The 26,713-nt window shown below is 45.9% G+C and overlaps 1 protein-coding gene across 1 annotated transcript in view; it reads left to right on the forward strand.

Annotated features, from left to right (window-relative positions):
• Positions 1-3,121: 3,121 nt before the first annotated feature.
• The window catches only part of LOC126230310 (uncharacterized), a gene marked incomplete at its 3' end in the record, with an annotated part of 72,543 nt that continues 48,951 nt past the window's right edge, over positions 3,122-26,713 (forward strand). Inside the window, exon 1 of the mRNA XM_049942386.1 lies at positions 3,122-3,178. Coding sequence (XP_049798343.1) covers positions 3,122-3,178 — 57 coding nt within the window. The remainder of the gene's footprint in view (positions 3,179-26,713) is intronic.

Below are 26,713 nucleotides of genomic sequence, written 5' to 3' on the forward strand. Positions count from 1 at the left end.
TGAAGGGTTCACACCCACTGCATCAGTTCTCGACAAGCTTCTCATTGTCCGCCAGCCTCTTCCCAAGGTTCTCTTCCTTAAGCGAGGTTGTCGTATCCTCCAAACAACCCCCTGCGTCTTTGGCGCTCGCCCTGTCAGACTATCCCCTTAATCTGGGATGCTAGCCTAGAAGTATCACAAGCTATTGTCGCAAACCACATAGCTAATTGAAGCAAAGATGGGCGCTAATTCTGTGGCTGGAAAGGTAAAAATGAAACATAAGGCTGAAATATTACTTATGAAGAAAATCCAGGCTCAGCTTAGACGACCACGCTTCCCATGTACCTGGGTCCTGCCTGAAAGTGACGTAATGACTACTTAACAACGGCTACAAGTAACTAATACCGACGTGTGGACCCGTTCGTGTTGCTGGGCATTTATTTCTAGCAGAGGGCTATGCATCACGAAGTGGTGGTCCCTCTAACGTCTGTGTTTCCTGCTTCGACTCAACTGGAAGTAATGTCATCTATGCGACTTTGTCTACGCGTGGAAGGAGAGGCAAAATTTATATATGAAGACTTTGAGCCCTATTCATCACAGTGCGTAAAAGATAAACGCCTTTTAACACTCAGTTCAGAAAACTGACATCAGTCGAGAAAGAGAAAATAAATTAGGACACTTCTAATGAAACAAAACGTGCAGAAACACTGCAGCAGAAATTGCGATCCTAAATTAGAGCTGTAAAACCCATGGTGGAGTTGGTACCAACATAACAACCTTCACTGCGAGTACGCTAGAGGTTTCGCGACTTCTGACGTGAATAGATAGAGCAATTGAAGTCGCTCCCAAACATACAGGGTGTTTCAAAAATGGCCGGTATATTTGAAACGGCAATAAAAACTAAACGAGCAGCGATAGAAATACACCGTTTGTTGCAATATGCTTGGGACAACAGTACATTTTCAGGCGGACAAACTTTCGAAATTACAGTAGTTACAATTTTCAACAACAGATGGCGCTGCAAGTGATGTGAAAGATATAGAAGACAACGCACTCTGTGGGTGTGCCATTCTGTACGTCGTCTTTCTGCTGTAAGCGTGTGCTGTTCACAACGTGCAAGTGTGCTGTAGACAACATGGTTTATTCCTTAGAAAAGAGGATTTTTCTGGTGTTGGAATTCCACCGCCTAGAGCACAGTGTTGTTGCAACAAGACGAAGTTTTCAACGGAGGTTTAATGTAACCAAAGGACCGAAAAGCGATACAATAAAGGATCTGTTTGAAAAATTTCAACGGACTGGGAACGTGACTGATGAACCTGCTGGAAAGGTAGGGCGACCGCGTACGGCAACCACAGAAGGCAACGCGCAGCTAGTGCAGCAGGTGATCCAACAGCGGCTTCGGGTTTCCGTTCGCCGTGTTGCAGCTGCGGTCCAAATGACGCCAACGTCCACGTATAGTCTCATGCGCTAGAGTTTACACCTCTATCCATACAAAATTCAAACGCGGCAACCCCTCAGCGCCGCTACCATTGCTGCACGAAAGACATTCGCTAACGATATAGTGCACAGGATTGATGACGGCGATATGCATGTGGGCAGCATTTGGTTTACTGACGAAGCTTATTTTTACCTGGACGGCTTCGTCAATAAACAGAACTGGCGCATATGGGGAACCGAAAAGCCCCATGTTGCAGTCCCATCGTCCCTGCATCCTCAAAAAGTACTGGTCTGGGCCGCCATGTCTTCCAAAGGAATCATTGGCCCATTTTTCAGATCCGAAACGATTACTGCATCACGCTATCTGGACATTCTTCGTGAATTTGTGGCGGTACAAATTGCCTTAGACGACACTGCGAACACCTCGTGGTTTATGCAAGATGGTGCCCGGCCACATCGCACGGCCGACGTCTTTAATTTCCTGAATGAATATTTCGATGATCGTGTGATTGCTTTGGGCTATCCGAAACATACAGGAGGCGGCGTGGATTGGCCTCCCTATTCGCCAGACATGAACCCCTGTGACTTCTTTCTGTGGGGACACTTGAAAGACCAGGTGTACCGCCAGAATCCAGAAACAATTGAACAGCTGAAGCAGTACATCTCATCTGCATGTGAAGCCATTCCGCCAGACACGTTGTCAAAGGTTTCGGGTAATTTCATTCAGAGACTACGCCATATTATTGCTACGCATGGTGGATATGTGGAAAATGTCGTACTATAGTGTTTCCCAGACCGCAGCGCCATCTGTTGTTGAAAATTGTAACTACTGTAATTTCGAAAGTTTGTCTGCCTGAAAATGTACTGTTGTCTCAAGCATATTGCAACAAACAGTGTATTTCTATCGCTGCTCGTTTAGTTTTTATTGCCGTTTCAAATATACCGGTCATTTTTTAAACACCCTGTAGTTGTCACAGTTAGTGTATCTGAAAACACAACCTGCCATTAACAAATTTGAATGGCAAAACTGCACAATCCTGTACACAACGAATCATCGAAAACACAAAAGTCGACACAGTGCTATGGGACACAAGATATCTTACACCTTATCTGTCCGAAATCGGCGTTATTATCGCACAGTTCATGCTACGGGAAGAAAAATCTAACGAATGAAGTGATAATTAATTAAAGCAAGACCCTACGCTGTCGACAGGCATTGATAATCAACGGGGGCAGCAGAAAATGTGTGCCCCGACCGGGACTCGAATCCGGGATCTGCTGCTTACATGGCAGAAGCTGTACCCAACTGAGCCACCGAGGGCACACCGGATAGTGCGACTGCACGGATTTATCCCTTGCACGCTCGTCGTGAGACCCACATTCCCAACTTACTGTCCACACACTACATTCGTAGTGCCCCTGTCCATTACACTCACTACTCGCGGCAGACAATATTACTGAGTCCCGTAAGAGTTCGGGCAATGCGTGTGCTACCAGCACAGGTCAATATAGAAAATCGCCACAGTGCGTACATGGCAAAGTGATACCGGTTCCGCAGAACTTGAAAGATAACACAGATACACAACATGTGGTAAGTCACTTGGCGCGAAGAAAAAACCGCATACATCAGACATTTGCGGATGAAGTAACAGCGATAAGCCCCACAATTCCTACGGAGAGGCATCCGCTCTGTCGTGACGGTGAAATGGTGGTGGAGGAGGAGGAGGAGGAGGAGGAGGAGGAGGAGCGGAGGCATCTCGCCGCCTGTTTAGCCATGAGTGCCCATCCAATCCGAATTTGACAAAAGATAAATCAGCCTCCACGGCGAGTGACAGCTGAGAGGAGATAGTGTATAACGATCTTCTGAACGCCGAAATGACTTGTGATGAGTGTCGGTTATGACTTCATAACAGCTGTACACTGCAACGGGGAATATATGAGGATACCTGTCAGATTTTACTCCTGTTTACAACATGAGAACTATGTGTTTACATTGTTTTGCACGAAGATAATTATTTTGATGTCAGTGACAAATATTACTGAAATCATTCATCTAAGATATGATGCAAAATAAACTATGAACATTCACCGTACTTGCTTTCTCTATCATTGAGATGATCAGACAATAATATGGTAATAGCTTACTTGATGAATTCAAGCATTTCCCTATAGAAACATCTCGATATTTTGCCTAGAACTACAAGAAAATAGTGGAGCATATACGAAAGACGCTCCATTCGACCTGCAAGTCATTGGAATAACCACTTTCTCTGGTTACAGTGCAACGTCGGGATATTGCAAAAACTATTGCAGACTGTCAAAGGAAGCATTTGCAGTAGAAACACACTGGATAGTATGAAGGTGTGCACTAGCACCGTCTGAGAGTTGAGTCCCCTTTCCCTAATAAACGTTTGCAGTGCCCAGGGCAGTGTGTGCAGACCTCATTAGCAGTGTTGGCTGCTTGTCACGTGCTGGAACGACGTCAACGCGATAGCACCAACAGGAGAGACATTCCCACATTCTGCGAGATGCAACGGCACCAGCTATTTTATTGCTGCTTGTGGCTTCTAGTGTAGGCTGCATGGGCACAACGGTGAAGCGGGACACAAAACAGGGTGAGTCCCTTTGCTTGTTCTTTGAGGCAGGTGCAGAGAGGACTTCCATTTCGGACACGATTTTGTGTAAGAAACTTCAGAGGAATTTGACGCGGCCTAACGACCTAGGTAATTCCACATTCATCGTCGTTCACTTTGCATCTGTTAGAAATTAGTTTGTGTTTGCTTTCGCCAAGAACTGAGCAAATGAAATTCAGGAAGGAGCCCTTCAACGAGTTACACTCAGCAGATTGAACTTCATAAAACCATGTCGAATACCAAGGGATGGATCACAATCGAGGGATCGAACCTCCAAAGCTTGGTGCATTGACATGGTAGCCGAAAGCGTACAGAATGAACGTGAATGACGATCTTAACATAAGGTGTGCTTCCTATACAGATGGTCGAAAACAAGCCACCTTACTCCCACCTACGTATTGGACAAGCCAGCAACGCTTTCACCTTGCGGGAACAAGGGTCACCCTCAGTAAATCTATGCCGCTCCACACACTCACTGTCGAGACGTACATAGTTGTTCACTGCCTCTGGCAAACGGGAGGCTAGCGTTGAAATACTTCCGTAACAAAAGTCAGACGAGTTGAATGCCACATACAGTTTCATGTCTGTTACGGGGGTGGACGTGGAGGGACACTCTTGTTTTCATCACGTTTTTGGGAGTGATTATCACATCCACAACAAAACCTAAATCGGGCAAGGTAGAAGAATCTTTTTACCCATTCGCCAAGTGTACAAGTTAGGTGGGTCGACAACATATCCCTGTCATGTGACACAGATGCCGTCACCAGTGTCGTATAGAATATATCAGATGTGTTTTCCTGTGGAGGAATCGGTTGACCTATGACCTTGCGATCAAATGTTTTCGGTTCCCATTGGAGAGGCACGTCCTTTCGTCTACTAATCGCACGGTTTTGCGATGCGGTCGCAAAACAGACACTAAACTTATTACAGTGAACAGAGACGTCAGTGAACGAACGGACAGATCAGAACTATGCAAAAATAAAGTAAAATTTTCACTCGAGGGAAGACTTCAACCAAGGACCTCTCATTCTGCAGCTGCTCACGCTACCACGGGACCACGGCGCTCCTGAGCTCACGTTGTCATGATGTTACCTATATGGCCCATGGACAACTCAGTTCGTATATTTGCTTATTTTTTCACAGTTCCACACAACTTCTTCCTGTTTTCTCAATTGATCTGTGTTCATTTTATCAAGGCCTATCCACTGTGCCAACTTATAACTAAATCTGAGGGGGGTGCGATGGGGAGGTTCCCTTGTAAGTACAGTAGTAATGCGCTTCCTCAGATCAATGACCCGAAAGTGATGACAAGCATTTCGTATATTGATAGTCCATGCATCCACTATCGTTCATCAGTGGCTCACAAAGTCAGTCCTATTCACGAATAGCTCGTATGATCATCAGCCTTGCTTGGATTCCATAATCCAGGGAAACTGTTCAGTTCGGGCGTCATAATTCACAAGACTTGTAGTATTCGGCTTCTGGACGCCACACTGGAGACCGCACAGCCAGCGGAAGACACTGAACACCATTGTGTGTGACGTCAGAGGAGCTCCTTTAGGAACAGTATGAGTGAATGTGGTGGATGGACTGTAGAGGATACCACCATGGCGGCAGGAGACAGCAACAAGATTAGTGCGTACGAAGTAATGTACACTCCTGGAAATTGAAATAAGAACACCGTGAATTCATTGTCGCAGGAAGGGGAAACTTTGACACATTCCTGGGGTCAGATACATCACATGATCACACTGACAGAACCACAGGCACATAGACACAGGCAACAGAGCATGCACAATGTCGGGACTAGTACAGTGTATATCCACCTTTCGCAGCAATGCAGGCTGCTATTCTCCCATGGAGACGATCGTAGGGTAGTTGACTTACACCTTCTAGAGCACGTTGGGTGGCACGGGATACATGCGGACGTGCATTGTCCTGTTGGAACAGCAAGTTCCCTTGCCGGTCTAGGAATGGTAGAACGATGGGTTCTATGACGGTTTGGATGTACCGTGCACTATTCAGTGTCCCCTCGACGATCACCAGTGGTGTACGGCCAGTGTAAGAGATCGCTCCCCACACCATGATGCCGGGTGTTGGCCCTGTGTGCCTCGGTCGTATGCAGTCCTGATTGTGGCGCTCACCTGCACGGCGCCAAACACGCATACGACCATCATTGGCACCAAGGCAGAAGCGACTCTCATCGCTGAAGACGACACGTCTCCATTCGTCCCTCCATTCACGCCTGTCGCGACACCACTGGAGGCGGGCTGCACGATGTTGGGGCGTGAGCGGAAGACTGCCTAACGGTGTGCGGGACCGTAGCCCAGCTTCATGGAGACGGTTGCGAATGGTCCTCGCCGATACCCCAGGAGCAACAGTGTCCCTAATTTGCTGGGAAGTGGCGGTGCGGTCCCCTACGGCACTGCGTAGGATCCTACGGTCTTGGCGTGCATCCGTGCGTCGCTGCGGTCCGGTCCCAGGTCGACGGGCACGTGCACCTTCCGCCGACCACTGGCGACAACATCGATGTACTGTGGAGACCTCACGCCCCACGTGTTGAGCAATTCGGCGGTACGTCCACCCGGCCTCCCGCATGCCCACTATACGCCCTCGCTCAAAGTCCGTCAACTGCACATACGGTTCACGTCCACGCTGTCGCGGCATGCTACCAGTGTTAAAAGACTGCGATGGAGCTCCGTATGCCACGGCAAACTGGCTGACACTGACGGCGGCGGTGCACAAATGCTGCGCAGCTAGCGCCATTCGACGGCCAACACCGCGGTTCCTGGTATGTCCGCTGTGCCGTGCGTGTGATCATTGCTTGTACAGCCCTCTCGCAGTGTCCGGAGCAAGTATGGTGGGTCTGACACACCGGTGTCAATGTGTTCTTTTTTCTATTTCCAGGAGTGTACATTGGCAGACGCTATGGGAAAGGATGATGGAAGTGGTCAGAGTTGCTGTTAATGAGCTGAGTTCTATGCTTCGAATTTCGCAACTGCACCTAGATAGTCGGCAAACTTCCATTCTTAATACGTTTCCTAAGAAAAACTGCCGGAACGGTACTGACCGGCGGCCGTGTCATCCTCAGCCCACAGCGTCACTGGGTGCGGATATGGAGGGCATGTGGTCAGCATACAGCTCTCCCAGTCGTCTGTCAGTTCACGAGACGGGAGCCGCTGCTTCTCGATCAAGTAGCTCCTCAGTTTGCCTCATAAGAGCTGAGTGCTCCCCAGCTGCCAACAGCGCTCGGCATACGGAGTGGACACCCATCCAAGTGCTATCCCAGCCCGACAGTGCTTAACTTCGATGATGCGACGGGAACCTGTGTTACCACCGTGGCAAAGCCGTTGGCGTTAACAGGTTGTCAGTACGACCTATAAGTAGATGAACATAAACGTCCGAAGAAAACATTTTCTCACGACAGTACACGAATATGAGTCGTACAAACAAGAGGAACCAATAGGAAAAACGTCTGACAGGAAATGGTTAAAATGGTGGCGCATCAAATAACTCCACTTAAGATACATTGTGAAACAAGGCACATGGAAGTTTGGAGCTTTCTGACAACATACACGTAAATATTGACTGAACATAAGACTTTTCCTTCCACATGTTCTTGAAGTGGTAAGCCTTGCGTAGTACTTGAACCTATGCTTACCTCGTAACCGGAATATCTATAGATTCCTACAACCATTCAAAGGTGTTTGAGTTTCCTTGCCTTTTCGCGTCTTCAGTTCTAATGGCATGACATGTGTCATGTACATATGTTAGCAGAACCAGGATGGGGAAGTGTAGGCACGTTTATTTGGTCCAACTTGACACAAATTTATTATTTAACCATAATTCGTTATACATCCAAGTTAATACAATTAAGTTTAAAAGGAAATATTAGCAATAAATTATTTTTTTAAACATTCTCTTGAACATGCAACCCCACTCTGAAACAGTACATAAAGGTACTGTTAGTAAAAGATATATTATATCGTACAATAGTGCAACATGTACAAATATTAAGTTACACCAGAAAAATATTGAACTTGTGATTTGTAGTACATGTAAATGAAACCTTAAATACAATTTGGCAAGAGTGCAACAAACTCCCTACTGCCTGCTAAAAGAAATGTGGCAATGATAATCAGTTTTTTGTTTTACCTCCTGATTTCACTTAAGCTTCCGTAAACCCTAGACAAATGTCAATGTCCTGTGACACCAGTTCACCTTCAGTGACAAATACACAAAACTTCTAAATTATTTTATATCGGTTAAGTAAGCTAAAAGACAGAAGCAACATTAACGACTGGTGACAAGAGTAAACACTGTCAACGACGGTTGTGTTATCTAGCAAATTTTCATTTAAATACCCCCCCCCCCACGTGTTCCAAAATCAGTTCAAACAGTCTCGAGAAGAAACACAACTTAATACACAAATATAGCAATATCGAGAAATAGATGGGTTTATCCCAAGCAATATTACTAGAATTAGGAAATTTGCAATTTAAACGCACCAATTTTAACAAAGGCTAATGTAATAATAATTTGGACAGAACTTTCATAAAATGATCGCTGATTGTGGATACCGTGCCATAAAGTATGAAACAAATCAAGAATTGTTCACAATAGACATCTGGCACATGATGATATTCTCTGAAGTATTTCAAATCACAAAATGTTGGCTAGAAGTACCAACCACATAATAAGGTAATGATCATGAAATATAATACAAGTATATGAAAATTTTGACTTAGCCAGGAGACGAGAACCACACCAATGCTGTTTCCTGTTACACTCGAGTGCTAAGCCCAACAAAGAACGGCTGGTCATGGAGAACCACGCTAAGCAAGCGAGCATTCCGTCCTCCCCACATTCTTGCAAACAGCCACACTCATCGCAGTCCTTCATTGGCAGGCACCAGTTGACTCCCCGCCGCTTCCGTCCTGTCCCCATATACCGACAGAGCCGTCCTCCCAAAACTGTTGGTTCGCGCAGCAGCGTCAACAGCGCTCAGCGATCACGCCCCCCATCGCTGCGTCGAAAACAAGAGAAATAATCTTGCGGGTAAATAAAAAATGCTGAGCCGTGACACGGCTCAACATACATTCGCATATGTCTCATCATGAACTATCCAAGCACCTATAGTGTGCGAAGAGTTGTGTGCTACGGTACCTACTAACAACGAGACGAGAATGTCTGATTGGCGTAGGTCGGCATGTGACGCAAAACTGAGGCTGCCTTCGTTTCGGAACCACGGGATGGTCTCGATCAGCTGTCAGGGCAAGATGTATTTACTGCACAAGTGCCATATTATTTTGTGACCGCAGCTCGTGGTCTCTGCCTGGGGACTGGGGTTTGCATGTTGTCCTCATTTCATCATCCGTGACAGTGGCTAGATTGGACTGTGAATAAATTGGGGCTTTGTATGGGCGCTGATGCCCGCGCAGTTTAGCGCCCCAACAAACCACACATCGTTATTTTGTGCGACCTGTAGCAAAGATCATCATTTGCGTTGAGTGTTCCAAATTGGTTATTCCGAAAATCAGATGCAGAGGAAACACAAAGGTTGGTAGCATGTATCGGATTTCAGTAATGATGGAATCACGTTACTTACAATACTATGCGGTTGAGAATAAGAGCTATAAAAAGGCTGCACATCGCCCACCATGTCTGGGCTAACACATCCAGCTCCCCAAGACTGCCTTCATCCAAATGCCACGACACGAATGTTACCAGCGTAGTCTACTTATGGGCTTCAGACATGTTGAACAACCAAAGGTAGCTCATTGAAAATTTTCTCTTGCCCAAGTGTCGTGGCGTGACTAAATCGTTTCAAATTTGGTACTTGTCAGGCTGATGCAGTCCCTCTTTCAGTAAGTGCGGAAACTAGGCTGGCAGGGTGACGTAACACTCACTGTGCGACGCAGGTGTCATCGAAGCAGCTTGCCTAGTACTGCTGCAGCCCCTCTCTCGTAAGGGTATTTAATTCGGAAGGCTGGAAGATAACGGAAGGTGAGATCATCATTCCGTAGTGAGCACTTGTAAAATTTCGCCTCCTCCGCTCCAGGTCACTGCGAAGAACGTCGGTGAATATCTTGTTCATATGTAAAGGAAATCATTAACAACTCTGCGTCGCCAGAGGTATGACTGGTTAATGGCCGCGCTGGAAAAAAGTACTTCTACAAGCATTCCATTTCTCAAGTCTCGGAATACTGCTGTGCAGCTGATCTTAATATCATGGAAAAATTTTTTGCGGAATGCCATAATGTGGCTGTGTTTGTTTGGTAGAAGGCATATGACACATGTTGCAGGATGGGTTGGGGCTTCCAGGGTCGTCTGCCATTTTTGTCTGCAATTTTTAAGACCTTGTTTTTAAGGTACGTATGAGCTCCGCTTTCCCTTCCAAGTGAACAGATTGCCCCCCCCCCCCCCCCCCCTACGATTCTGTGCTCAGTGTAGTCATATTTTCCAAAGCCATTAACCCTACCATAGACGGCATTCTGCCAGGTATCTCACCTCATTGATGACCTCGCTATCTACTCCAGCTCTCAGCGAATCTGTCTACTTGAGTGTTGTCTTCAGCTATGACTTGATTATCTTTACTCCTGGAGCATCAACGATGGCGTCAGCTTTTACGCTGAGAAGACTGCATGAACTCCAGGTGTGCCCCCCCACCCTCGTGGGTCTCACGGGTCCTTCGTGAGTTCGTGTGTGGCGCAAACGGGGTCCCGAGCTATTGCAGCCAATTCCTCCTTCCCTGGCTGCATTTTCTGTACCCTGCCCTCCCTCTCCTCGCTGCTTCCCCATTGCCACCTCCTTCGCTTCTCCAGATTTATGTCGACTCTCTCCCCATTATGTCGTCCGCAGTAAGACGGATGGAGACCCATTCACTCACAAAGCCATTGTTTTTGTGAAAAATAACGAGGACAAGCTTGAAGTGGTCTCAGTAAGATGCGGTCGGCCTACCTGTTCATCAAAACTGCTTCTGCTGTCCAATCCGCAGCTGTTCGTGCCTGTGGTCCTTTTGGTAACGTCCTTGTGTCTATTACCCCTCACCAGTCTCTGAATACGGTCCAGGGCGTCATTTTTCATAGACACTTCATACTGCAAACTTGGGGCTAATCTCGAGCAGTGTGGAATTTTGTGCAAAAGGGTCACATAGGCAACTGCTCCGATACTGGCGCCTTCATCGTGACTTCAGAGGGAATACCCTCCCGGAGGTTAAGGTTATGTACTACAGATGGGACGTGAAGCCATACATCCCTCCACCTATGCGGTGCTTTCGTTTTGGCCGTATGTCTTCCCGCTGTACGGCGTACCATTTGTATGGTGACGGTGGCCACAAACTGCATGAGGGAAGGCCCTGTGTGTGTGTGTGTGTGTGTGTGTGTGTGTGTGTGTGTGTCTCAATTGTGCAGACAGCCATTGCCCTTGCTTGACAGATGAACCGGATTATAAGACAAAAGAAGATCCAACAACCAAAACCCTGACTTACGCTGACTGTTGCCGGAAATACGAGACACTACATACAGTGTCACTATCTTCAACTTTTGCATCTGTTACATGACTCGCTCTTCTTCCTCCTTCGTCCTTACCCGACCACCACTCGGCCACGAGGTGCCCCATCTATGTCAAGCCTGTACTCAAACTGTGCCTTGCCCTCCCTCGCCTCAGAAAGAGGAGGAGCAGGAGGAGGAGGAGGAGGAGAAGGGTACCGTCTTCCCACTCACAATCTGAGTCTCAAGTCTTACTTGTCGGTGTCACCCCATCCTTGTTGGTAACGACTACTGACTACTGACCTGACCCACTCCCCGGTTTCTTCATCTCTACTTTGAACTATCACCACACAATCCTCCAGTGGAATTGCAACATACTATTCTCACCCACCGGAAATCAGATGTCTTGTCTGCTATTTGCGTTATGTTTCGTTTATTAAGAAACTAATTTTCGTGATTAAAACATTTCGTGGTTATCGGGCGTTCTGTCGGACCGACAGTATGGGCTGTACCTATCTTCTATTGCCCACGGGAGTTGGCTTTCGTTAGCTGCTTAGACAGCTTTGCTTCACGCTCTCTGCCACGTTCCCAATTGGTGCAGGCTCTTCACCTGCGTGGCTTCGTGCTGACGTACAGGTTCATTTCGGACTCCGTTCACTTCCTAAGGACATGACATGGTGTATTGCAGCGAGTTTCTCGCACTTAGCATGCAGCTTGGGGAAAGGGTCTTCGTCTAAACCAACGTTCCAAGGTTGACCATAGTGGCGGGTGTATCTTCGTACTTCTTGGCCAGTGCTCCATTTTTACCAGAGCTCTACTCCCTTTCAGGCCACCAGTACATCCAGGGACATGGGCTTCCAAATTGTCACCTGTTTAGATTATCTGGGCTTTCCGGAGCCATCGCGCACTATAGTCGGTCCACCCTCTAGTACAACTGATTGAAGAAAGCGTCCACCTGATGACTATGGAGGAAGCCAACACGGCTATTCGTAGACTCTTGCTCACGTTGGAGTGTCAGGGAACGGGGTGGCTACCTGCTGCTGCAGCTGCAAAGGCTGCGTCTCTCCACCCTCGGCCTGCTAGTCATTCTGCTCCCTCGGATCTTAGTATCGCTGTCGGCATGCAGGATCGCTTTGCAGTCAACAGCAGTCTTCACTGCGGGATAACAAACTCTGAGACATACAACCTCTACCAATAACGTGGCAGACTTCGTCTCAGCCCTCGTGTCGCGAGGCAGTCTTTCAGCCCGACTGTGTATAGATCGATGTTTTACTCACCGCTCCATTCTATGCCTATTGCTCTCACCCTCGACAGAGAGACACTTCGTTGTCTGGTACCCAATTCTTAACTGTTTGTTGGCTGTATACTTAGATACTTAGATGCTTTAGCGGATGGCACACGTTCTATAGATTCGCCTCGCTTTCTATTCGCCGTAGTGGCATCGCTAAGCAAACTTCATCCCCCCACCCCCTGTGAGGTCCTCTGGCATCTCAACAATGTTCCGAGAAATTTTCACTAGGGGCGTCCTTGTCTTCAGCTGCTGCTCTTAACGTTGCTTGATCGCGTTTTTGCCTTATGCGCCTTGGGTTTTTATTTACTACTTCATTACGTTATGATACAGGTGCTTATGAACTCAGTTCTGTGCCCTACAGCACGAACCAACAACCACTTGAATCAAGGTGAAATTGTAAATTATTGCTGCATTGGCGAAGGTTCGTTAAATGATAGCGTTAGGTCCCTGCTCTCAGGTGAACCATAGTTTGTAGTATACATGATCGCAGTTGATCCCATTCGATTAGTTGTGATCCACAGGAATGTCATGTAAACAATCGGACTGCGTTGTAAAGAGGATTAATTCAGGGAAAATTAGTACACATTCCACCCCTAGTGTATGCTTTGCCTATCAAACGCAATTCCTTCACTGATTTATTCGTCATTTCTGTGTAATATTTGTCTGCTGGTTCTCCAGAAGGTTGTAGTTACCAAAAGTTGAATAAAACTAGTCATTGCGTCCTAAACTTAAATGCACCACTGTTCTCATTCATAGTCGCTCTACTCTCCACGGCTTCTATTTGATCGTAGTGGTATATCGAAATACCAACAATTCAATGTTTAGTCTCATCTAATTAGATTATTAGAGTTATGGAAGTGATTAGAGGCATGCAACAAAACTACCTTAAGTGAGTTCACTGAATCATACATAAAAATTCAGGGTGTAGCATATGATTTAAAGATTATTGCTAAGATAATATTGCTCTGTATATAAATACACACAGCCCCACTCAAACATAATAGTCATTAAATAAAGTGACTGCTTTCAGTGGATTATAATCTTCTGTCCTGTAGTGAGAAGAGGTCCCTGCTCAACCAACACGTATTCGGGAAGGCACTTAAGATCACTTGGCCGAATCCAGATATATGTTTCTTACGGTTTCTCTAAATCGCGTAGCGCACAGTGGGACGGTGTCTTTGGAATGGATTTAGCCAGTTTCCTTCCTTATTCTTCCCTAAATAGTGCTACTCAGTCTGTAGTAACCTACCCGATATTGGAACATGAGGGTTTAATTTTCCTTTCTTCAGCGTGAGTTGGTATATTTAGAAGAGCCTAGATTCGGCAGTGAGACGCCTGCAATGTGATCAGTGTCAAATGGCTTCCCTGTAGGCTTTGTCGTCCCGATTTGTTGTTCCGACCATACACCTTCAATAAGAAAGCGTTTCCAATTTTCCCCCACAACTGTCGTGTCAGATGTAACCTACGTTATACTGAGCTTCTCTGGATTTCAAACTATAAAAGTGGCGTTAGGTTCCTTATTGGGAGACTTTATTTACTTCGGCTAACGTTGCAGTACGTTCGTTCATCACTTGGCTTGAGAAATCTAAAAGTTCATCCATACAGTCTCTCCTCCGTGTCTTGATATAGTAGTGGCCAGTCAATCAACAACACTGGTGATACTGCGGTCAAGTGGTCGAGGGTAGCCATGTAACGTGAATTAAAGATCATTAAACAAAAGTATCAGGGAAACCAAGGATAACATACGCTGCATGAAAAATGTCATATCAAGATGGATATTGCAATATCGTGGAAATCGTTTGTCACATTTGCGCAAGAGCTTGTCTGTAACCATTGTTTAAAAATGTTTCTACTCCTTTCTCTCCAGAACCTGAATAACGGGTCTAATCAGCAAGATACGGATACAAGGTGGTCCTTAATATGGCAAAATGAGTTCTAGTGAGAAGGTCCAATTTGCAACTTAACTACCAAAATGGGAGTGACGCTAGTCTCCAGTTAATAGGCTCATATTAAGTGCGCTTGTACAAAAGTTCTCCTGCCCCCACACCCAGATGTGTAAACTATTCTACCTGTAACGAGAACCTCACGGTCCGATAGCCGAAGTCGCAATACCAAGGTTGTTCAGAATATGTCGCTTGGCTGTACTCCAGATCGCGAAAAACACAAGCCCCGTAATTGAACATCCACTCCCGTAAAAAAAAGTGAACCCTTCCTCTTCGTGGCCAAAACATGACCCTTCTTCTTGGATATCAGCTCGCAGTGGCACATCACCCACTACCACGTCCACTTACATCAGCCAATGGGATCTCAAGCAGCTTCCCCAGCACAGTAAACACATCTTACAACACTTGGCAACATCTTCTGCAATTGTAATAGTACGAAAATGAACTGGAAGCGAAAAAGTATCTGGAATTGGACCACCATCCCCACACAAATTATTCTGAAACTGTGGATTAAATTGTTCGGAAGATGGTTGACCGGAACCGCAAAGTGTGAATCGTTAGCTGAATTCGCCAATATGAGAGACGCACGTAATTTCATTCATTGGTACAGGAATGTCGAATTTTTACAGCCGTTTTCGAACAGTAAAACATCACTCGGTGTACTGTTCACAGCTCTTCTCTAAAGTAACAGTTGAACATTCACAGAAGTACAGTTCCATCTGACATTTGAATGGCACTCGTACCATAACTAGATGGCCTTCTACTTCGTCGGGGGTCGTTGGGCTCACTCGTGTAAAATACGGTGCCTAGGAAACCTGGTTTCTGGAATCATTAGACGATTTAAGCAAATCATATTAACGAGGTTTTATTACAGTGAGATAATTGGCAATACTTCAAGCATTTACAATGAGTAGTCGCAAGCAAATTGGGGCACATAGAAGTCTCATCAGTACAGACAAAGCGTAATAAAAGTGAAATTACACAGTTCCTAAGTAGCTGTTGAAGAGCTCGTAGACGGCTAGTCATACACTCGGCTGTGGCCAAGCGCAGCGGCGCTTACGTTCTCCTCTCCTAGAGGCCGCTGCTGTCTCGGTGTCGTCCTAGAGACGTGGACGGTCACCGTACTACTTGCTGACGTCTCACAGCCGTCTCTGCTCCAACGTTTGTGATCGACGTGCTAGCGCTTGGCGTTATGCTGGAACAAAGATCACGAACTGGGGTAGACGGAGTCCATCCTAGACTCCATACCGACGACATCAGTGCGATGGCGGTGCAGTGCTGAGATAAGGCATGTCTTAAACAGCTCCTTCGATTCGTCGTTGCGGAGTGCAGCGAGACATCGCTAATGAAAGTGGTATCGATGTATGCTGTTGACCTACAGTGCCGCATCACAATCTCCGCATGGAATCACATCTACCTTGTAAGATGGCTTAATTTTTTTATAATTTGTAGACGTTAAGTGTAGAGTTATGCCTGTATTTACAGTTGGTACGTCTGTAAGCAGAGTTGCATTTCTTGAACTCGCAGGTAACCTTAAAGCTTGTGGCATCAATGTTACTTTTCTCAAAATCGTCGGTGTCGGTTATCTAGTGTTCTGGTATTTCCAAACATTACCTGCAGCTTTTATAAGCTCTTCTGGCTTCAACCTATAAATCGGTGCCTACCACTTCAGGCTACAAATTCTCCCCTTAATTCATTTATCACTAGACCAGCTTCATGCCTGTCTCGTCGGAACCTATTACTGGCTGCCCCGTCTCCATTCACACATGTATACAGCAGAGTGAAGTTTCCTGTACTAACTGTGTTGCAAGCGTTTACCGAAAGGAACAATCCCTAGCGTTCAACAGCTTAAACTAGTCATTACGCTCCTGCGCCGCTCTGGCCATCCCACAGAAACCACATGGACTGCCTGTTATTGTTCACGCTTCTGGGGACTGCTTTAGCAGTTGAACCTTCAATGATTTCCCCAACGTTATCCCCTATTCCACAGCTCGAAGTACTTTCAAAAGCAGCCTGAGGCTTCCTCTCCAGGCTTGTCACATGACAAGTGTCGCGAAGTTTTTATGGGGCTACCATTCTCCTATTTTAACTACTATTGGACGTAACAATCGTTCCTTACAGTTACCTACGTGAAATTTGAAAAACGTGATGAACCACTTCAGTATTTTTCAGATTTCGGGTCGTCGTTCAATACCTAGGGCGGTATTTCCACTGGGCACCTCCCAGTTATCTTCAGGTGAGCCGCAGCAGACTGGCGGAAACGGCCTCCGTTCCGCAATATATAGCGCGCTGTAACTATTCTGCGGATGCGTCGAGAACTTGACAGATGGACCACACTGCCCACCGGCAGCGCCCTCGCTGGTGGAGTAGCGGAACTCAGTCACCTTCTGCGTTGCTGTTTGCCGCGGCCGTCGGCGCACTCTGTCGTCTTCGATTAGAGCAAATCGTGGAGATGGCATTCCACGCTCTGTGCAGCTGGTAGCCGCTGTCACGGTTCAACAGATTTTCCGCCACGCGTATTTCTACGGATTCTTTAATAATTGAGTTCCAGAAAGATGCTGCTGTGGACAAAATCATTTTCTCATACGCCATTGAATGTCCCGCAGAAATACAATGTTCAGCAACAGCGGACCTGATTGGCTGCAAAAGGCGGGTGTAACGTTGATGTTCAGTGCAGCGTTCTTTCACGCTGCGTCTGATTTGACGTATGTAAACGATACCAGACTGGCACGGTATCTTGCAAATTCCGACCTTTCGTAGTAACAGATTGTCGTTTACTGATCCCACAAGGTCCGCAATCGTAGATGGTGGGCGGAAAACCACTTTTACCTGAAATTTTCGGAGGATTCTTACTATTTTAAATGAAGTGTTGCCAATGAAAGGGAGAAAAGTTAAAGATTGTTGCGGCATGTTCTCCTGTTTATCCACTTCCTGCTTCTTAGTTTTAACTGTTAGTGCCCTGTTAATTTGCCGGCTAGAACGCCCATTTTCGCTGACAACTGTCTCTAGATGGAAGAGTTCCTGAGGTATGCTATCTAGATCGGAGACAGTACGAGCTCTATGAACAAGTGTTTTAAGCACACTCATGGTTTGTGACAGGTGATTGCAACTAGATTCTTGCAGGTACAAATCAGTATGAGTGGACTTCCGTTAAAATGAATGTCCTAGAGAACAATCATTCTTCCTTCGAACCAGGACATCCTACAAAGGCAAACAACCATCTTCTTCTATTTCCATGGTGAACCGGATGTTGTTATGACTGGAGTTCAGGTGATGCAGAGAACTCCATTAATTTGTCTTCTCCATGAGGCCATACTATGAAAGTGTCATCCACATATCTCCAAAAAAAAAAAAAAAAAAAAAAACTGTTGGTTTCAGGGCAGCTGATTCAAGCGCGCTCATCTCAAAATCTTCCATAATAAGGTTGGCCACCAAGGGAGATAGGGGGCTACCCATGGTGACACCTTCAATCTGTTCAAAATATTCTTGATTAAGCATAAAATAACTTCAGGAAAGAGCGTGCCTAAACAAAGCAGTGATACCAACAGGAAACAAGTTGCCAATCAGTGTCAAAGAATCTGCAATAGGAACTTTTGTAAAAAGTGAGACTACATCAAAACTTACTACAAGGTCTAGACTGCTAAGAGGAAGAGTCCCCGGTCTATTGATAAAATCTGAGTTTCGTATGTGATGTGAGCACTTGCCCACGAAAGGTCTCAGTAAGGTAGCGAGGCGTTTCGCTAGATCATATGTAGCAGCTCCAATGTTGCTCACTATTGGACACAGGGGAAGACGCTCCTCATGAGCCTTTGGAAGGCCATACAGTCTTGGAGGTATACAACCATGTGGTCTTAACCTCTTGATGGTCTCTTGCGGTAATTAGGAGGAATTTAATAGTGCTCAAGTTTTCCGTTGCACACGTTCTGTAGGATCGTAATCAATCCTCCTATAAGTAGAATCACTTAGCAGACCATACAGCTTTATACACATCACGAGCTAACAAAACAGTGGCATTACCGTTGTCAGCTTTCAATAACACTACGTCAGGGTCCTCTCTCAGATTTCGTAATGCAGCCCTTTTAGAAGGGGTTAAGTTACTGCGTTGAGTAGTTTCCAATAGAGCACGGCAAGTTTCCCTTCTTATTTCTTCTGCAGCACCCAAATGAAGAGGTCGTAAAGCTTCAACACACCTCAAACTTATTAATGGCGGTGCTCGTACAGCAAAGCCTGTCTTCGACTATAGCATGACTAGCTTTATCAGTAATCTTCCGTGCAGCGGCGGTCTTAATGAAATGAGTCACTCTAGCAAATTTTGGTATAATGCCTTGATCCCGACATTTCAATAAAAATATGAGGATGGCATCTGTTACTACGGACATGTGATCCCTACAATGGCAAGACAGCTAATCGTTTCTGCTAAGCTACGTTTAGGGGCTGAAGGTGGTGCCAATGAGGCACCAAAACTGGTAGCTACAGGAAATCATAAGTTTCGGTTATCGAGTTGCGTAAAGTCATTGTGGAGACTGAGTGGGATCCGGCTGCATTTCATTAATGTTGACCTTCGCCACTGTTGCAGTTCCTCGGCTGTGTGTTAGCAGTGTGAGATATGTTGTACTGCTGGTATTCGCGTTACTACATTCTTTGTGAGCTCTTAAATTTTTTGCTTTGTGGTTAATTGTCCCTGAGGAGTCTATGGACGATAATACTTCCCCTTACGATTGTGATCGTAGTTATCCGGGTTTGTATGAAGTGGTAGTTAGTGTCTAATTTCCTTTATAATCGTGTGGCTACGTTCTTGAAAGCTGCCGAGACCGTTTAAGGATAGTTTGTTCATATCTTAGAGCATTTTATGACACATTTCAGTTACTAATGTACGACGTGCAGACGGCGCAGATACCTTACAGCTGCGTAGCCCCAGACAGGAGCAACATGTCACTAGCAGTCCAATCAGTGACATGAACATGGACCTGGACAGCACGCTATTTAGTGTGTTTTACCTGTGAAGCATAGGATAGTTGTTTCAGCCTCGTGTATGGTTCGTTGGCAATGTGTTGTATGTGTTGTGTGTGGTGCACAGGAGTTACTGTCCATCCGCACAGAGGTATTTCTCACGGAGACATATTGTACGTCTGGGTAGTGTGTTGCCGGCAGAGTTAGTGTTCGTGCAGTTACCTTGGTCTGCGTGTAAACAGAACAGCTTCGCACTTCACGACGTTCAGTTCCGTACGCCATTTCTCCAACCAAGGCTCAACTGTTAAGAGCGCTGGCTGTAGACGTGAATTAATGGTCGATGGTTTCCACTCTTAATCTGCATGAACGGCACAGCCATCCCAGCGCAAAACAGTGTAGTCGGGTTACCGTTAATGTACTGTATAAATGGCCGTCCCCTGTGGCCGAGCGACTCTAGGCGCTTCAGTCTGGAAACACGCGACCGCTACGGTCGCAGGTTAGAATCCTGCCTCGGGCATGGATGTGTGTGATGTCCTTAAGTTTATTAGGTTTAAGTAGTTCTAAGTTCTAGGGGACTGATGACATCACATGTTTAAGTCCTACAGTGGTCAGAGCCAAGTGCTGTCACGTATTAACCTTATCAGCAAGCATAGACCTCCATCCATTGAGTCAAGAGCGCCCTGAACACCAACAGGGACCCAGAAGACAGGATCAACTCGTCTGTTACTGGTTTGTTTACATTTTGAAGTTGCTTTACAGTGAGTATTTTACAAAACTCAGTTCAGCTTCAAAACTCCGTAGTTAAAATCACACGTCGAAGGGCGCTACGAGCAACCATTGGTAATGAAGACAATGCTTGCATCCTGTAGAGTTCATCGAATGAGGTCTTGGTAAGCTATATTCGTGGTCTAATGGTTCAGATATCTCTCAGAGCGCTGCCGCGCTGTACCGAATGTCAAACTACGCTGATAATTTTCATGATTGCTGACTTGTAACACGCAAATGTAACAGATAGGCGTAAGACCAACTAAAAACAACAACAACAACAACAACAAACAACTGTTACCGGTACGGTTTAATGCAATTTCCTCCGGAATTCCAAGAATGCCTCTACTTCGTCATACTGACTACTGCAACACAAAGTTAAAATGGGTGTGCTGCAGCACCATTCATTCGTGAGTGGTTTTATGCAGAATACGACACGTATATTTCTAATGTAGCAATTAGTAAGACTTTACTGAACATAAAACGACTTTCGTGTAACAGTTTCCCCATTTGGTAACAAAGATACTCCGTTCAACGTTTGTTACGTGAGAGTCGTTCCTAAACGTTTGTGGTAATGTATTTCGCAATAAGGATAAACACACACACTCAAATCTATCAAACAAAAACAAATACTTGAATCTCTGGTTCCGAGCAAGAGGGCAGAATATTGGCGAAGGAAGATGGCTGAGATGACAGCTCACTCAGAACTATGTGGAAATAGGACAGACAACACTGATTTTCTGAACACCACTGCTATGAAAAGCTTAGACCAGAAGTCTTCTGCTACTGACAAACGATTTTCTTCAGATAACAGCAAATCGGACTACCAAAACGTAAATGACGTGTTAGATGCTGCTGCTGCTGCTTCAATGAGTTTCCGCTTTTGGATTCCATTTAGAGTTCCTAGTGTAATTGACACGTTCAATTAGATCTACTTTTATCGCCTTCGTTAGCTTCACTCCCAGTCACCATGATAGTAATTTCCACTGCATCATTTTTAGAGAGACCATACTACGCTTGAGCCAATTACAAATATTTGGCATCAATGTGTAGAGTAAATTTTGGGTAAAGTTACTACAGCTGAAAACCGTAGTGTAGTGAATTGTGATAAGTTTTACTCTGAAATAAAATGACCTGAACATAAAAACTCACTTTGCCTCACACTCGGCAGCAAAATTGTGGTGAACAGAATTTTTCGTCATTTTTCGGATGAACTGACATGGATATAACTGTGTTGCCCCATGTTGGGAGCCAATTAATGACACTAGTGATTGGAACCAAAACGCAAAATATGGCGAAGTTACGGGATTGATATGGACTGGTGCAGACTTAGATCAGTAAAACATGAAATGACTGTTCAGTAACTAGAAAAATTCTCACGACCCGTTTGACTGGACTTGGACAAGACTGTTATACTAAGGAAAGAGGGGAGGCTGAATGACGTCACCATCCCTCATAGTGGTTTCCCGCCACATAATGGCGCCAGACGTGGTTCGGGACGGCGCGTCGCCTCGGAACTGCGCAGTGTTGAGTCTGCTGCTTCCCTCCGTGTTCCGCGGCTGTAAACCGAGGGCCCGGAGAGGTCTCTGTGTTCACCGGTCGCCGTGGGCGAGGCGGCGTTACCGCAGTGTCGCAATCGGGTGTAAGCGATCAGTGGTAGAGCCCCCATGTCCTGACCTCACCACTGCAGTGGTCCAACCGAAATTCGAAAGGCTGTTGAGGAATCGGACCCACGCGACCGGACCATTCTGGATACGTGCTGCTAACTGTCCCAAGGACCTGGATATGTCACGTTTCCGAATACACAGCCAGGGATGGAACGCGTTGCTGCCGCGGTGGCTTTTTAGCGTTGAACAAAAAGTTCAGAAAATTGAAATGAAACAAAGAAAAATCAGTGAAACAATTCCATCAAAACAACGTGCTATTGTAGCAACAATTGCGAGCGAAAATTAGTTATAAAATCCATGGTAGAGCTGGTACCAACATGTCGCTTCAGTGCGAGTCAGCTGGATGCAACACTACCTATTTCGAGAATCCTGACGTGAACAGCTAGAGCACTTGAACTCGTTCCCAAACAGTTGTCACAATTGGAATGTATCTGAAATCTTCACCCACTCATAACCAATATGGATGGCAAAAAGCACGATCCCATACACAGCATACAATTGAAGACACAACAGAACTGGATTGGCTACACCAAGAGATTCAAGAAGATAACTTACCGCCTTACATCGGTCCGAAAACGATGCAAATAAGACAGTAATTTATGCTACAGGAAGAAAAATCCCTCGAAGCGCACGTCAGTCGTAGCTGTTCGGCACGTCTTCGAAGATCAGTAACAGAAGACATGGGACGTCACTTGTAGCGAAAAGCGCATACCTCAGACAGAAGCGGAGCAGCGAATGATGCTCCTACGGAGGAGTGCGTAATACATTTGAAGTCAGCGCAGTCAGATGTGATGTGAGGTGAGGTGAGGTATCTCGCAGTCGATGCAGCCCCGAGTGGCAACACAGTTGGCTCTGATGTTGAATCAGGCGCAAAATACACCAGCCTCCACATTTCAAACGAGCTATTGTACTACGATCTTCTGAACGCGGAAGTGAGGGGTTATGCGATCGCAGTGTCAGAATGAAATAAGAATGGCTACAAAAGGCAAAAGGGACTGTCAGAATTTATTCGTATTGAACATCACAGAAAAACTACATATTTCGCATTCTTTTGAACAAAGACTATATTTTATCTCAATGACATCTAAATATTGTCAACCATTCGTGTAAGATGTGATGCACCTAATATTGGGAACATTTCTGGTACTTGCTTCCTCGATCGTTGAGACGATGAACATACAAATATCATGAAGTCTCCTTAAGGATTATAGTCATTTTCTACGTGTCACCCACATGAAACAGGGCTACTGAGCTGATAGGAAAGATGTTCTATTCGACCTCTGCCATGAGACCGTATTTTTCTACACATGCAGTAGCACGGGCATGTTCGAAAAACTATTACACTGAAAGGAAGCAGTTGCGGCAGGAGTAGTGTGAAGTTGCCCAGAGGGACTGTCTAGGTGGTGTTGGCCCCCTGTGCCCATCAATACTTCGTGTGGTCTTCAGGTAACAGCACTGGACAAGGTAGTGTTGACTGCTTGCCACCTGGGGACGACGTCAAAGCGATATCACCAACAGGAGAGACATTGCTAATTTCTGCTGTGATGCAACGGAACCAGAAACTTCATCGCTGCTGGTGGCTTGTAGTGCTGACTCCATGGATAGAACGATGAAGGGGAGACGCCACTAGAGCTAAGTTCCTCTTACATATTTGGCTTCCGTAGGCCCAACTGCAGGCAGGTGCAGAGAGGACTCAAAATTTTGGACTGACTCATTCTGACGCTCTCAAATCAGGCGTCCCAGCAGTAAATTTACTGGATTAATGCCAATTCGCCCTCACGAACACAATGCCACGATTCTATAGAAGAAACTGAAGAGGAACTTGACGTACTCCAACGACCTAGATTATTTCACCTCCAACGTCGTGCACTATGGATCAGTCTAATCTGTTTCAGTGATGGTTTTCGTGAAAAACTGAGAAACTGAAATTGAGGAGGAAGGAGCGCTTTTGGAGGTCTGCTAATGAGATTAACCTCCATAAAACCACCTTAGGTACAAAGATACATGCATGGATGGATCGCAGTCAAGGCATCAAATTTCTAAAGGTTCGTGTGTTGACAAGATAGCCGGAAGCCAACAGAAGGAACGTGAATCACTAAAACATCAAGCATACTTCCCGTACAGATGGTCGGAAAGAAGCCACCTTATTCCCACCTACGTACTGGACATGTCAGCAACTCTTTCACCTCATGGGAACAAGGGTCATCGTCAACAGATCTGTGTCGCTCCACACGCACTCATTTTCGAGGAGTCCATATTTGTTCACAGCCTCTGGCAAACGTGGTGCTGATGTTGAAATAATTTACTTAGTCATATGAATTGCATGTCACCCACAGTTTGTTTCGGGGCTGAGCGTGGAGGGAGCGCTTCTCGCCGCAAAACTCGCCCCGAGGGGCCTCCAGCTGCGTTCTACCCCCGTACCGACCTGTGTGAGAAACTTTCGTCTGAGTAGATATGCTCAAACAAATATCGAATTAATCATAGTTCGGGACAAAATGTGTTGGTAAGGACTGTTACGCATAATAAAGCGTTAAGAAAATGTCGTTACATTACTGTTGTTGGCCCTCCTCCACCCAGACAACAGAACATAGTTTCCGAAGAACGTATGAAAAGGTGAGCAGAGGCTGTCTCCATGAACCGAAACGCATCAGCAAGTCATAGAAAATGCTAGCTTACATGCATTAAACGCACCACGTGGTCAACGAACTAGTGCTTAAAACGTTGACACCACAGGGTGTGAAAGATTACGCCATTGCCGACTAAGCCTATCACGAGAAATGATAAAATTTATATAATAAACACATCACGAAATACTGTGGACAATCATGGAGCTTGGAGGTGGTAGAACTGGCGAATAGCTACAACCGGTGGGATTGTGACCGGTGTGCATACTTCGGTATCAGGTGATAGTCCTGAGAAAAAGTGGATTTCTGGAGTCTGGGACATTGGCCGCTGGCTTTCGTGCAACGAAACGAACTTCGAATACTTCCACCTACGACCACTGGGAAACAGCGGGGCAGATCAGTCGCCATACACGAGATAGCCTGTTGACGTCTGTTGGTATGTATGGAATTCAAACAGGAGTCGTAAAGTGTCAGGTTACTGTTCTGTGTGGCAGTAGTAAAACTGTTACATATTAATAGCTACACTGCTACTGATAAAACTCATGTTGATCAAACAATGGCAATTCATAAAAACATGACGCTAAACACAAAAGCGGTAATACTGTCGATTGTTCCAGCTGATGACACAAATGTTCAACAAAGGTCAGTGAATACCACTATCCGTATGTGCTGAGACTGTATTGTGAAGAATATTGGGAACTGTTGTTTGTGGGATGCTGTCTGATAGTACAATATAACCTCACTGTAAGGAGCCACCAGAGATTTCGACCCCAACAGATAACGACACAGAGGTTTATGTATACTAAATATTGCGCATCACAAGTTCGGTAGTAATAGGCATCCTCAGACAAATGAGCCGAAAGTAATGGCCAACATCTCATACTTGGATAGTCCACGCATCCAGTATCGTACGTCAGTGGCTCGCAAATTCAGCCTCACTCACAAATAACGCATATGTTCATCTGCTCATATTAGGATTTTCCTGTCTGGTCGTCATAATGGACAAGACATACAGGATTCGGCCCCTGGACTATACAGTGGAGTCTCCACAGCCACCAGAAGGCACTGGAGCTCTTTTATGAGCAGTAGAAGCGAATGTGGTGGATGGACTGCACAGGATACCACCATGGCAGCAGAACAGAGCAACAGCATGAAGTTCAGAGCATATAAAAATACTGTAGATTGGCAGACGTTCGGGAGAGGCTGATAGAAGTCGTCGGAGGTACAGTTAGAGAGCTGAGGCCTATTCTTGAAACTTCACAGCTGCACCTAGATGGTCGGCAAACGACCGTTTTAACAGGTTGTCTATAAAAACCTAAACTCCGCCCGAACAGGCCCTAAAGGCCCAACGGGGCGGACCCGCCGCATTGTCATCCTCAGCCCACAGGAGTCAGAGGATGCGTATATGGAGGGGCATATAGTCAGCACACACTTCTTCCAACCGTATATTTAAGGAGACCGGGGCCGCTATTTCTCGATCAAGGAACTCCTCACTTTGCCTCAAAAGGGCTGAGTGCATCGCGCTTACCAACAGCGCTCGGCAGACGGGATGGTAACCCATCAAAGTGTCCCCCAGCCCGACAGCGCTTAACTTCGGTGATCCGACGGGAACCGTTGTTAGCACACGTATAAGCGATGAAGTCGTAGAAAGCACTTGCAGCTAGGTTCACCTCGCAACCGCAATATCTGTAGATTCCTAAAACCATGTAAAGCTGTTCAATTTTCCTTGCTATTCTGCGTCTTCAGTTTTAATGACATCGAACGCAATCACGTGTGGCCCACCATCAACTGTTCCCTTATCCATACTATGCGTAGACTGGTGTGCTGTGCTACTTACAAAGATGAGGGCGAGAATGTTTGATACGTGCAGGCCGGCAGGCGACATTCGATTGAGGCTGCCTCTCCTTCGGAACCACAGGGTAGTCTCGACCAGC

The sequence above is a fragment of the Schistocerca nitens genome, unplaced genomic scaffold (genome assembly GCF_023898315.1).
Source record: "Schistocerca nitens isolate TAMUIC-IGC-003100 unplaced genomic scaffold, iqSchNite1.1 HiC_scaffold_378, whole genome shotgun sequence".
NCBI lineage: Eukaryota > Metazoa > Arthropoda > Insecta > Orthoptera > Acrididae > Schistocerca > Schistocerca nitens.